Below are 13596 nucleotides of genomic sequence, written 5' to 3'. Positions count from 1 at the left end.
TGGCCCCATACAGACGGGCCAAAATAAAGCTGCTTCGAGTCACTTTGGGGGTATGCTGTTTAAATGATGCATGCGTCCTAAGAGTCTGAAAGACATGCCAAAGCCACGATCCAGTCCTAAAGACTGGAGCACATCTTTGGTGCAGCTTCCAGACTCTTAGGATGCATGCATCATTTAAACCGCATACCTCCAAAGTGACCCGATGCAGCTTTATTTTGGCAGTCTGTATGGGGCCCAAGGAGTTCCATTTAGCAACTGTGACTAACCTCTGTGGAGAGAGGGAAAGGGGACACAGAAGCTCCTTTTTTCTGATGTTTCTTTTCTTCTTGAGCTTGCTTAGCTCCATTGTTACTTCCAGAGGTCCTTCCTCTCTGAACGCCAATACAGGTATTCAATCTTGTCTGTCCTTGTACTTTATAGGAGACCTTTTGATTCATCAGAGTATCCACACAGGAGAGAAACCATATCAATGCCAGCAGTGTGGGAAATGTTTTGCTCAGAAGTCACACCTTGAAAGTCACCTCAGAGTCCACACGGGAGAGAAACCATTCAGATGTCAGCAGTGCGAACAATGTTTTGCTCACAAGTCAGTTCTTTTGAGGCATCAGAAAGTCCACACAGGAGAGAAACCTTACAAATGCCAGCTTTGTGGGAAATGCTTTGCTCGGAATTCACACCTCGACATTCACTTGAAAGTCCACACAGGAGAGAAATCCTACAGATGCCAGCAGTGTGGGAAATGTTTTGCTCAGAAGTCAGTTCTTGGAATGCATCAGAGAGTTCACACAGGAGATAAGCCTTACAAATGCCAGCATTGTGGAAAATGTTTTTCTCGAAATTCCCATCTTGACACTCACTTGAGAATCCACACAGGAGAGAAACCATACAAATGCCAGCTGTGCGGAAAATGTTTTGCTCACAGGTCAGTCCTTTTGAGGCATCAGAGAGTCCATACAGGAGAGAAACCATATGAATGCCACTACTGTGGGAAATGTTTTGCTGACAATTCACACCTTATCACTCACAAGAGAGTCCATACGGGAGAGAAACCCTACAGGTGCCAGCAGTGTGGGAAATGTTTTGCTCAGAAGTCAGATCTTGTGACTCATCATAGAGTCCACACAGGAGAGAAACCATATGAATGCCAGTACTGTGGAAAACGTTTTGCTGAGAAGTCACACCTTATCACTCATGAGAGAGTCCATACAGGAGAGAAACCATACAAATGCCAGGAGTGTGGAAAAAGTTTTGCTGACAAATCAGTCCTTGTGACTCATCAGAGAATCCACACGGGAGAGAAACCTTACAGATGCCATCAGTGTGGAAAATGTTTTGCTCGGAATTCACACCTTGAGAGACACGTGAGAATCCACAAGGAGATAAACCATATCAGTGCCAGCACTGTGGACATTTTTTTGCCCAAGATTCAACCCTTTTAAGGCATCAAATTATTCACACTGGAGAGAAAGTAGAAGTGTTTGGTGAGACAGTTCATTTAGATTCTGTCTTCTAAAACCATTAGAAGCCCTTTTTTGGCTTTATAGCATGTTTTCTGCTGCTACAGAGACTAGGACACGGAGCAATGGATACAAACTACATGAATTTTAGGAAGAATGTCCTGAAAGTAAGAGCTGTTCAACAGTGGAAAACACTCCCTCAGAGTGTGGTGGAGTCTCCTCCTTTGCAGGTCTTTTAACAGAGGCTGGATGGCTGTCTGTTGAGGATGCCTTGATTCAAGTCAAGTCAAAGCCTTTATTACAGTTAACAAACCATAAGTCAAAACAATGACAACACAATTACAACAAAACCAACCAAAACACCCTAACAATTATATACATCTTATATACCTATACACAAAAATGTAAGCACTTCATATTAAAAACAAACCATATTAAAATAGAACAGTGGGGTATAATTAAGTGCAAATAAATGCATTTTAAAAACAGCTTAGTAAAATGTGTTTAAAGTTCATGGCAAAACAAATATGATTAAAACATAAAATATTTAGTCTAAATATATATTATAAAATATAAAAGACATACAATCTTCGAGTTGGAAGAGACCACAGGGGTCATTCAGTCCAATACCCAGCCATGCAGGAAATCACAAAGCATAATTGTGATGTGTTGTTATACATTTTAACTGTGTCCTACTATGTAATTTTAAATTTGGGTGGGAGGGTTAGGCAGGGTTTTTGTGGGTTTTAATGTTTGATTTTTATGTACTATATAATGTTGTTACCCGCCTCGATCACCAAAATGGAAGAAGCGGGATATAAATAAATATTTCATTCATCCCCAACAGATGGCCATCCAGCCTCTGTTTAAAGACTTCCAAAGAAGGAGACACCACCACACTCCAAGGGAGTGCAACAACTGTTGAACAGCTCTTACTATCAAGAGGTTTCTCCTAATGTTGAGGTGGAATTTCTCATCCTGTAGCTTGCATCCATTGTTCTGGGTCATAGTCTCTGGAGCAACAGAAAACAAGCTTGCTCCCTCCTCAATATGACATCCCTTTAAACAGAGCTATCATATCACATCTTAACAGTCTCTTCGCCAGGATAAACATACCCAGCTCCTTAAGTCTTTCCATATAAGGTATGGTTTACAGACCTTTCACCATTTTGGCCACCCTCCTCTGGACGCACTCCAACTTAGAATCATAGAATCATGGAGTTGGAAGAGACCACAAGGGCCATCCAGTCCAACCCCCTGCCATGCAGGAAGTCTAAATCAAAACATCCCCGACAGATGGCCATCCAGCCTCTGTTTGAAGACCTCTAAGGAAGGAGACTCCACTACACTCCGAGGGAGTTTGTTCCACTGTCGAACAGCCCTTACTGTAAGGAAGTTCTTCCTAAAGTTGGAAGTGGAACCTTTTTTCCTCCAGTTTGCATCCAGAACTAGACACAGTATTCTAGGTGAAGCCTGACCAAAGCAGAATAGAGCGGCACTATTACTTCCCTTGCCACTATACTTTTTAGCGAACCCTTTCCTGTATTGTTCTGTATTATTTATATGTATTGTGCTAGTATTTCTTAGATTGTACGCCATGGGCAGGTTTACTTTATTTATTTTATTGTTTGTATGTACAGCGCTGTGTAAATTACAGTGCTATATTAATAAAGCATAACAATAATAGTAATAACACACATTGAGGCATAACGTGAAAAGTCTGGGGGAATAAATGGTAAAATGGCAGTAGCACGATAGAGATGTGTTGCAAATGACTGAATAATACCACATTTGGAACAGAAAAATTATCCTATGAAGTCTTGGCTGCAAGAGCCTGACAGAAAACCCTAAAGGAAAGGCTGGGTGAGGAGTCTGACAAAGGCTGGTGGGATTAAAGGCCATTCAGAGAAACCCTCTGAGGTGCAGGACAGATGTTTTCTGCAGAACTGATCTGGAGTGTAAGGCAATGGGAGAAAGTCCTTTGAACACTCCACCGCTGAGTTGGGGAGGGGGTTGTGTGGCCTTACAAGAAGCACACACTTTCTTCAATGCGGTCACCTACAGTATTGTCTCCTCCCATATAATCCATTCCATACACTCCAGTCCTCTAGCAGACTCAGTCTTCTGCCTACAATTCTTTTTTTATTTCAAAATCTACAATTATCACAAATGATCTCACTTTTAACAAATATCATAAAGATGTTTCTGGGTTAAAACCAAGGGAAACTGATGCAAGATGGTTTAAGCAGAGGTGGGATGTTTATTTTACAAAAAAATCCAAGGTAAATAAAGATTTTAATAACCATTTAGTGAGAAGATTCCTTTTAAGGGAGTGGTTGAAAGTTAAGGCAAAATGGGAAAAGGTTATCCCAAAATGCTGTCCATCAATAAGGAGAGAAGAATTACTTGAAAACAGATGGGTAACATAGGAAGAATTGATAAAGTCTGAACAAAATAAATTGAGAAAGAAAACAGGAATAGTTGATTGTGGGAGTATATAGGCGTAATTACTATCTATATAAGCAGATGAAGGAAAGATTTAATATAGATTTGAAATAGCATGGAATTTGAGAACTAGAATCAGATTTTGAAAAAACAATGAAATATAAAATAACAGATCTTGAAATTTTATAAATTACTTTTGAAGTATAAGTTGGAGGATGAAGTGGTTAAATCGTGTATGATAAAATGTGTCCAAGATTTTGGACAAAATATTAACCTACAAAAATGGGAACAGATTTGGTCTAAATATTTAAAATATACTTTAAATCTTGGTGGCTGCCCCTAGACCTGTGTTGGCAAACCCATTGCACACGTGCCCGCTTTAACATGCGAAGCCATCTGTGTGAGTACACAGCCATGGAACTGGAGGGGCGGGGAGGCACACACAGTCAGCTCAGCTCTCTGCCACAGCCCAGACAGGCAGCACTCGGCCCTTCCACCCAGAAGCCCCACCCCTTCCTTCCAGAAGCCAGGGACCCCCATCCCCTGGCCAAATAGCCCTCCAGCTTCTAGGGTAGAATCAGAGTTGGAAGAGACCACAAGGGCCATCCAGTCCAATCCTGCCATGCAGGAAATCACAATCAAAGCATCCCCGACAGATGGCCATCCAGCCTCTGCTTAAAGACCTCCAAGGAAGGAGACTCCACTACACTTCAAGGGAGTTTGTTCCACTGTCGAACAGCCCTTACTGTCAGGAAGTTCCTCCTAATGTTGAGGTGGAATCTCTTTTCCTGTAGCTTGCATACATTGCTCCGGGTCCTGTTCTCTGGAGCAGCAGAAAACAAGCTTGCTCCCTCCTCAATATGACATCCCTTCAAATATTTAAACAGGGCTATCATATCACCTCTTAAACTTCTCTTCTCCAGGCTAAACATCCCCAGCTCCCTAAGTCTTTCCTCATAGGGCAAGGTTTCCAGACCTTTCACCATTTTAGTTGCTCTCTGTTGGACACGCTCCAGTTTCTCAAAGTCCTTTTTGAATTGTGGTGCCCAGAACTGGACACAGTATTCCAGGTGGGGCCTGACCAGAGCAGAATACAGTGGCACTATTACTTCCCTTGATCTAGACACTATACCTCTATTGATGCAGCCTAAAATCGCATTGGCCTTGTTAGCTGCCACATCACACTGTTGGCTCATGTTCAACTTATGGTCTACTTGGACTCCTAGATCCCTTTCACACGTAGTTTCATTCAGCCAGGTGTCCCCCATCCTATATCTGTCCATTTCATTTGTCCGCCCCAAGTGCAGTACCTTACATTTCTCTGTGTTGAATTTCATTTTGTTAGCTTTGGCCCAGTTTTCTAGTCTGTTTAGGTCATTTTGAATCTTGATCCTGTCCTCTGGAATATTAGCTCCTCCTCCTAATTTGGTATCATCTGCAAATTTGATAAGTATTCCCCCAATTTTGTCCTCCAAGTCATTGATAAAGATGTTGAATAGAACTGGGCCCAGGACAGAGCCTTGTGGGACCCCACTGGTCACTTCTCTCCAGGATGAAAAGGAGCCATTGTTGAGCACCCTTTGCATGGGTGGGAGCTTTCCCCAGATCCTGGCAGCAGGGTTTCTCCCAGCGCCTCTCAGATGAGCAACGCCTTGAGGTTGTTGTGTGCTTTCAAGCCCTTTTTGGCTTAGGGGGACCCTATCCTGTTCCAAGGCAAGGTTTCTTCAGAGGAGCTTTTGCCATTGCCTTTCCCCCTGAGGTTGAGAGAGTGTGATTTGCCCAAAGTTACCTGGTGGCTTCATGGGGAATTGAACCCTGATCTCCCAGAGGACTTGCCCAACACTCAAACTGCTACACCACATTGGTTGTCCAAACACCAAATCTGTTACAGCATTTTCTTAGCAAGATTTGTTCAGAAGGGGTTGACATCCCCTGAGCCTGAGAGAGTGTGACTCTCTCAAAGTCACCCAGTGGATTTCTTTCCTGAGCAGGGAATTGAACTCTGGTCTCCTGAGCCATAGTCCAACAGTCAAACTACTCTACAGCGCTAGTTCCTGTTGGCTATATAGCAATGTACAAATCCACAAAATAGTGATATTCAGCCACTGGTGTTAGGGCTTCATCTGCACTGTAGCAATAATCCAGGGCTGAATGCTATGGGATCCTGGTATTTGTAGGTTGGTGAGATATTTACCAGAGAGCTCTGGTGCCACAATAAACTACAATTCCTAAGATTCCCAAGCACAGGGCAGTTAAAGTGGTTTCAGACAGGATTATGTCTCCTGGTGGTTTTGGACCTCTGACTTTAGCTGCAGTCCTACCCCCTGGATGTCCCACCCCCAGAAATCCCCCCAGAAGTCCTACCTCCAGCACCAGGTGACACCCGGTGCAGGAATGCCACTGAGTTTGGACACTGAGTCTCTAAAACGTTTGCCATCACTGCCCTAGACTCTGGAACTCCCTTCCCAGGCAGTAGGTTTACTGGGGAGGTGTGGGGGGTGCGGGCCGCGCCGGTTGGAGCATTTGCGCGACCAGCAGTACACACCTTCAAAGCAGTACACCTGAATCCAACCCCAAAGAGGCACTCTGAGATTGTGCTGACTGGAGAAAACCTTCTCCCACACAGAGAAGCAGCAAACAACACACTGAGCTCTCAGTCAGAGGCACTTTAATCTTCATTCCACTGTTTACAAATCAGTACTCACATGGACAGAATCTCAGGCCTATACAATACAGCATTTGACACCCACACTGGGCACTGGAGCTACTCCCTTATATACGTTTGCCATCTCCAGACATTTAGTCCAGCTTCTGAGGTTGCTTTCCAGTGTGTCACATCTAAATGCTTGGCCATCATGGCTTCATGTTACCCTGTTACCTTTGTACCACATCTGTACATTTTTCAGGATACCTAGATCCTGACAGGGAGCTCCTCAGTGCCCGTTGTAAGGATATCTGCTCAAATTTTGGGGAATATTAATTAGCTCAACACACCAATATGGGGCTCCTTACAAGTACCCCTCTCGGATCGAATCCCAGCCTGTTTACGCAGGGACCAGAACTTCCAGGGACTGACGCAATGGCAAAGTCTTTGAATTTTAATCTAGTTTATTGATGCACAGGGAGACACACACTCACACACATACATTCACTCATGCAATCACTCAAGGCTAATAGAAGAAAGGGAGGAAAAGTGGAAAGAGAACACAAGGCCTTCTAATGGTAGATACTTGCCTGCAATGGTTTCCCTAGGAATCAAGGTAGCTGCAGCAACACTGAAGGAAAATGGGGAAAGGGGTGGGTGGAACCAGGAGAAGGAGACACCAACATGGAACTTCGAACAAAGGAAAACTGGACTTTTAAATAGGTTCCTAGTCACGTAGTCAGTGGAGGCTTTTGTCCTACCTCAAAAGGGAAACCAAATTTACACATCACTTGATCCATAGGCATCCTTTGTCATGGGAAAACGATTGCTACCGGAATGGCTTGTCTCTGTAAATCTGTCTCCTAGGTGTGAAGGAAATCTTCCTATTTGCAACTCCTAACTGAGGCTGGTGCCTACGTGGTCTCTCCGCTTTCAGGTCATGGCAGCCAAGGGACAGCTCCCATAATGCCTTTCATTAGGGTCATCAGGAGACATACTTCACCCTATAGATGCAGAACTTGCTTGGAGGCCTCTATGATCAAGTGATGCCAGGGAAAAGGGGCCACCTGATTACCTCCACAGATGTATTTTGGGATAGGGATTTTGGGGGTATTTTTATAAAATTCCAGACTTGAAAACACCGTGCAGGTGCTACTCATGCCAGCATGGGTGCAGCTCAAGCCAGCAGGAGCTCCTTAGGGTCTGTGTGGGCACTCCTCAGTCCCGCAGTTGCCATTTTGCACCCTGCAGGACCTGCTCAGGCTCATGCAAGTGCTGCTTGGGCCCACAGTCACCATTTTGCACCCCATGAGACGCTTTTGGGGCTGCATGGGTGCTGCTCAGGCCGTGTTCACAATTTCCCACTTCATGAGAGCTTCTCATGGCCACGCGGGTACTACCAAGGTCTGCCTGGGTGTGCCTCTGGCCCGTGAAGGCACTCCCGTTCATTCCCCTGCCCCAGAAACTGTGCTGGAAGTCTCGGTGCTAGAAGTCCTGCCCCGTGGAAGTCCTGCCCCCGCACACTGGATGTCACACAGTGCAGGAACATCACTGTTCCATGGGAGACCAGAATGGACCTTCTTTTGTTGTCCTCCTGCTGGCAAGCTAGGACCTTCCTGTTCAGACAGGCATTTTAAAAATATTTTTTAAAAACAGGGTGAGATGATGTATCTTTAAAAGTATTTTGAACAATTTTGTCTTTTTAACTATATTTTATTCTTTTATGTGCAATCTGTTTTACAAATGTAATAATTTAGTTCTGTTTTAATGTAACACTTTTTTTTTAATTGTACTGTTTATATAGCTTGTAAACCACTCTGAGTCCCAGTTTTGGGGAAAGGGTGGGATGTGAATAAATATAGTAATTATAATAATGATAATACCTAGGAGATTATCACACCCCGTTTTTAAACCATGATTTTATTGGGAGGGAATTGGCATTGGTGCTGCTGATCACACAATGTCACTTTCCCCCCATAGCTGCCCCATCCGTGACTTGTTCCTTTTCATGGACAGGGGAAACCTGTCGCCAATTGTGCAATACCACAGGTGCGAAAAGCCATTCCCTGGGCATTTGTGCAATTGGTAGTCGTGTGGTGTCACTGTCCCCTCCTCCCCCCTTTGCCCCCTCCCCGTGCTATTTTTCTTCCTGTTTTTTGTGCAATTCTGGTGCTCCAAAGTCTCGAAGTTTTAAAAAGGGATTTTTAAAAGCTTAAATTAGGGTTGCAGAGCCCTGTAATTGCACAAAAACCAGGAATTTTTTTTATAAAAAACTAAAGGCATAAGGGAGCAAGGGAGGGATTAAGGGACAGGGCAGGAAGGAGCGTGATGGGGGCAGCAGCCCCAGTCATGCGAATGAAAGAAGTATGGTGGTGGCTGCTGTAAAATCAGAATGTTAGTTTTATTTTAGATTACTTGACAGTAGTGGGAAAGGCAGGTGATGTGATAATCTTCCTAATATCCAGAGCAGCAGGAAACAAGCTTGCTGTATCCTCAATATGGCATCCCTTCAAATCTACATCTACACTTGCAGAAATGAACTCTAATCCTATTCATTCTTGACTCTTTAGTCCAGATGCATTGTAAACCTTAACGATAAAATCATGTTGACATAACTTGGCCATGCTTTTACAGAGCTGTGTCTTTTCCTGATATCAGTTTTAAATTTGGTGATTTAAGTTCATTGTATTTTCTCTGTGATTTGTGATTTGTGATTTTCTTTTTTTCTTTTTTTAAGAAAAAGAGTTGTAAGGGAGGAGGAAGGCTTCCAAGCAGTCTCAAGATTAGACAGGGCTCCCTTCTGCTCTTGAGGCTGCTTGGAAACTAAAAGCTCTTTTTTTTCTTTTCTTTTTTCCCCTTGCCAGTGTGAAGAGAGGGAGGCTTCCAAGCAGCCCTAAAAGTGTAACAAGATTCCTCTTAGAGGCTATACAGACTGGAACTTTGTGCCAGCCTATCGGTGGAGTCTTAGCATCCGCACATTCGACACCACAAGCCCAGCACCATGGTGCCATTTTGGCGCACACCATGATGACACTAGTCTGGTGCTGCATTTACATGTGCCACAGCAGATATGGCTCCCTTTAGAGGGCACAAGAAGAAGCTGCGTTTTGCTGCTCCTTTTTGCATCCTCTAAAGGCTAGATCGGGGCCGCAGCATGAGATTACTACAGCCCCAATCCAGGGCAAGATGCCATCCCTTTGAGCTAATCTGTATTGACCCTTTACTCTCTCAAGACTGCTTGGAAGCAAAGTTCCACTGTACTGCCTAGCCCTAGACTCAAGCCACAGACACACTCACTACACAATACAAGGCCATTTCTGCTTGTTTGCCTTTGTCAGGGAAGGCGAGAGAGAATGGAAGAATAATGCCTCTCGGCGGGAAGCCTTCTCGGAGGTGGAGTCGCACAGGGCCTAGTCAGTGGGCTCAGCTCCAGAGGAGGAAGCCGTGCGGCTGTGGCCTCCTCCTCTGGAGCCCAGCGCACTGGCTAAGCCTTGTGCGGCTCTGCCCTGAGCCCTCCTTTCCAGCAAGGCCTAGCATGGCAGCTAGGCCTTGCATTACTAAGAGGGAAGAGGTGGTGACCGGGAGTTCTGGGACGGCTGCCATACCCTGGGACGGGACGATCCAGACGGTTGAAAAACCATGAATGTCCCACCCGGAACTGGGATATGGCAAGCCTATATGCATGTGCACCAGCAACCAGTCTTGCATGGGTTTCTGCCTCAGCACTACTGCTGCATTTTAACCTACGCATCAGCCTGCAACAAAAAAGAACTCTGGAATTTACTGCTTCAGTTGACCCAGCCAGCTGGGACATTTTTTAATCCATCCAGTGTAGGATTTTCCAGGTTTTCTGGGAGCAATGGCAACCCGATCATATGCCTGTTACCTTAACTCCCTTTAAAATCAATGGAGCATGTTCACATTTTTAATGTAGCTAGGATTATAACTTCCGTTAGAACAGTTCATGTCCTGCATGGCAGGGGGTTGGACTAGATGGCCCTTGTGGTCTCTTCCAACTCTGTGATTCTATGAGTCTATGATTTCTGATTTGTAAACTAAATCTAGATAACAGTTCCTACTGAATTAATTCCCTCCAATTACTATCTCCCAAATTTAAAATATATGAAATGCAATTCAAACAATAAAAGAACAATTCTAGTGATGCTGACAGAGAATGTTTAATAAGAAGGAGGAAGGCATGAAACAGTATCTGTTGTGAGTAAAGAAAGGAAAGGAATTTCATTTCTGGAACGAAAAAGCTCAAGGCAAAGGCAAAAAGGAGAAGTGAGACAGGTGGAGTCCTTCCAGATGGAAGCCTTTGATGTATTCAGGAATCATCCAAGGTCCATGAAGTGAATGTGAATGTAAGTCACTCTTTCTTCTAAGGTCTTCAAATCCACCACCAAATCCTTTCATATTGGCTTGAGCAGAAGTGATGAGAAAGGTCTATAATTAAGAAACATGGCAGGAAAAATGGGAGGAGGAGGAGGGAGAGGAGAAAGTGGGGAAGGAAAGGTATGAAAGCAGAGAGCTTGAGCTAAAGAGGAGCCAAACCTAGGAGATCAGCAGCCGTGAATCTGAATCATGGATTATTTTTCAGGTATCCTTTCCTTTTCCATTTATCCAGTGATCACTTTCTGGTTGAGTGGTGGTTCAGTCTCGGACCAAAAAGGCTCAGCCTTCTTCCACGTTAGATGGTTTCTCCCAGCACCATCTCCATCAGAGGAACTGGCTGTCCTGGTGACTGGACAGACGGGAAAAGACTCCTGACCACAGAACTGGGGAACCCCCCAGAAGCCACATCAGAAAACTTGGGGAGAAAACCTTGAAAAGCCTCAATATGGACCCATGTAGGAATAGGGAAGGGAAAGGGTAAAGGTATTCTTGTTGACATCTTGCCAAGCAGGGGATGAATCTGAAATGACATTAGCACAAAGATGAGTCCATTTACCACTATTCAGACTTGATTCCCCAACCATCACAACTCCCTCCCTCTCTCTCTCTCTCTCTCTCTCTCTACTAGGGCCAGACGGGACGCAGCTTTTGGAAGGGCTGTACTGGTTTCAGGGTTGCATTAATGTTGTATCATGCACCTTCCATTTGTATATTGACAAGATATGTTGATGTTGATTGGTTGCTTAAACCTTGCGGCCTGTTCGCCGAATGTTTGTTTACGTCACTATTTGACCATATATATTGTTTGCTCATGCAATCATTTAACCATTATGCATTGTTTGCTCATGCAATTATTTGACCATTTAAAGGTATGGTGCCTGCTGGACAAGGAATTTCCAGGGTTAGTTGAAAACATGACTGACTATGTTGACATTGGGTTCATAAGTTTAATGTGAATAATAAATCACATTGTTTGAACCTCATCTGGTCTCAGGACACTCCCTCCGCCGCTTACCTAAGCTTGTCACTCTAAACCCATTTGTATGATTCGCAGAGACCACAAAGAAGAAGGACAGGTTGCTTACCTGTAACGGTATTTCTTCGAGCGGTCATCTGCGAATACATACAAATCCTGCCCATTCTCCCCTCAGTGTCCTGCTCTTGGTTGGCTCATTTCAAGTCGCTTACGTGGCGAAAAGGGTTCGGAACTGGGGAAAGAGCGGGAAGGCAGGGGCCTTATAACGGGTGGGCGGAGCTACCGCCAAAAAGTTACCATATCTTGCAAAGTGTACTTTGCCCAGTGATTCCAGAAGTTTCCGACAGTACTGCACAGGTGCAGTAAAACCCATTTGTATGTATTCGCAGATGACCACTCGAAGAAATACTGTTACAGGTAAGCAACCTGTCCTTCCCTTGTCAGATCATAAAATGACGTTTTTAAATTTGCTAGTTCATCAAATAATTTCTCTAGCAAGCATCCTTGTAAATAGCATTGTGAACTAACAAGTTCTAAATTTGAAGAATTCGGTTTCTCATTATTATCAAAAATTAAAGTTTGATATTGGCTAGATGTAGCTGCAGCATTCAACTCATGAACATAGGTATCAATAAGGATTTCTTGTTGATCTTGCAATTCTAAAACAGGCTTTTCACTATTTGGATTATTTTCATTTTGTGATGGCTGGGACTCCTGACAAGAACTTTTCTGTTTGGTTCTCTTCCTACCTTTAGAACTGAAATAATTTGTCATCTGATTTTCATTTGCATTACTTTGCTCAAGCATCCTTTTTTGTTTCCTTGTGACCATCACCATATTTAAGGATCTAAAATATAGCCTATTCAATAGATCTTCACAGGGGTCTATGATAATCACTAAAAGCAAAGAATCAAAGGATGAAAACAATACAGCCAGTGCCCTAGCATAAGATTCTCTGATTCTCAATTATGTTTCAATATACTTTTAGCTCTATTCACACTATATTTCTTATCTCTAGCCACAAATAATCATTAAGGAATGTGAGTTATCCACTTTAAGGAATCTGCAGTCAGTATAGTTAAAATTGGTTGCTGAGGTAAGAATCAGCTGTTCATTTATAAAACCAGAAGGGGCAGCATGAGTTTCTTACAGCCAGGTAGATACTTCACTGGTGAAGACTCTGTTCTTTCTCCCAGCACCAGATTATGGGTGGATCTTGGGGTGTTAGAGGCTGTGCAGACCATCCTTAAGGGATGCCCCGCAGAGCTGCACCAGGTCAGGGATGCAGCAACCTCATGCCGTGGCCCTGATCTGGCCTTTCCAGGCGCAAAAGGGTGCCGCAAATAAGTGCTCCTCTAGCACTGCATCATGGAACTGCAGCGCCTGAGGGGTATTATGATGCTGCATACAGTGTGGAGTGGCGCATGGCATCATGCCGCCATGCGGGCGGAGTTGGGGCATCCATCATATGGACACTACACCTCTACTCTCCCCCAAGCCAATCTTAATGATGGGTCTGCACAGCCCCTTAGTCCCTTTTGTGAAAAGATGAAGACTGGTTCAGTTGAGGAACTTATCACATTAACAAATAAGCCAGTTTGCCTCTTCTGGCTTGAATTCAGGATCCAGGATTGGCCCTGGATGTTATCATACCTAAATAATAATAATAATAATAATAA

The 13596-nt window shown here is 44.0% G+C and overlaps 1 protein-coding gene across 1 annotated transcript in view; it reads left to right on the top strand.

The window, feature by feature from the left end:
* The window catches only part of LOC121923013 (zinc finger protein 239-like), an 8112-nt gene extending 6533 nt beyond the window's left edge, over positions 1–1579 (top strand). Inside the window, exon 3 of the mRNA XM_042453093.1 lies at positions 421–1579. Coding sequence (XP_042309027.1) covers positions 421–1439 — 1019 coding nt within the window. The 3' untranslated portion in view covers positions 1440–1579. The remainder of the gene's footprint in view (positions 1–420) is intronic.
* The last annotated feature ends 12017 nt before the right edge of the window (positions 1580–13596 follow it).

Source organism: Sceloporus undulatus, chromosome 2 (genome assembly GCF_019175285.1).
Source record: "Sceloporus undulatus isolate JIND9_A2432 ecotype Alabama chromosome 2, SceUnd_v1.1, whole genome shotgun sequence".
Taxonomy (NCBI): Eukaryota; Metazoa; Chordata; class Lepidosauria; order Squamata; family Phrynosomatidae; genus Sceloporus; species Sceloporus undulatus.
This window is presented reverse-complemented; position numbering and strand designations above follow the sequence as displayed.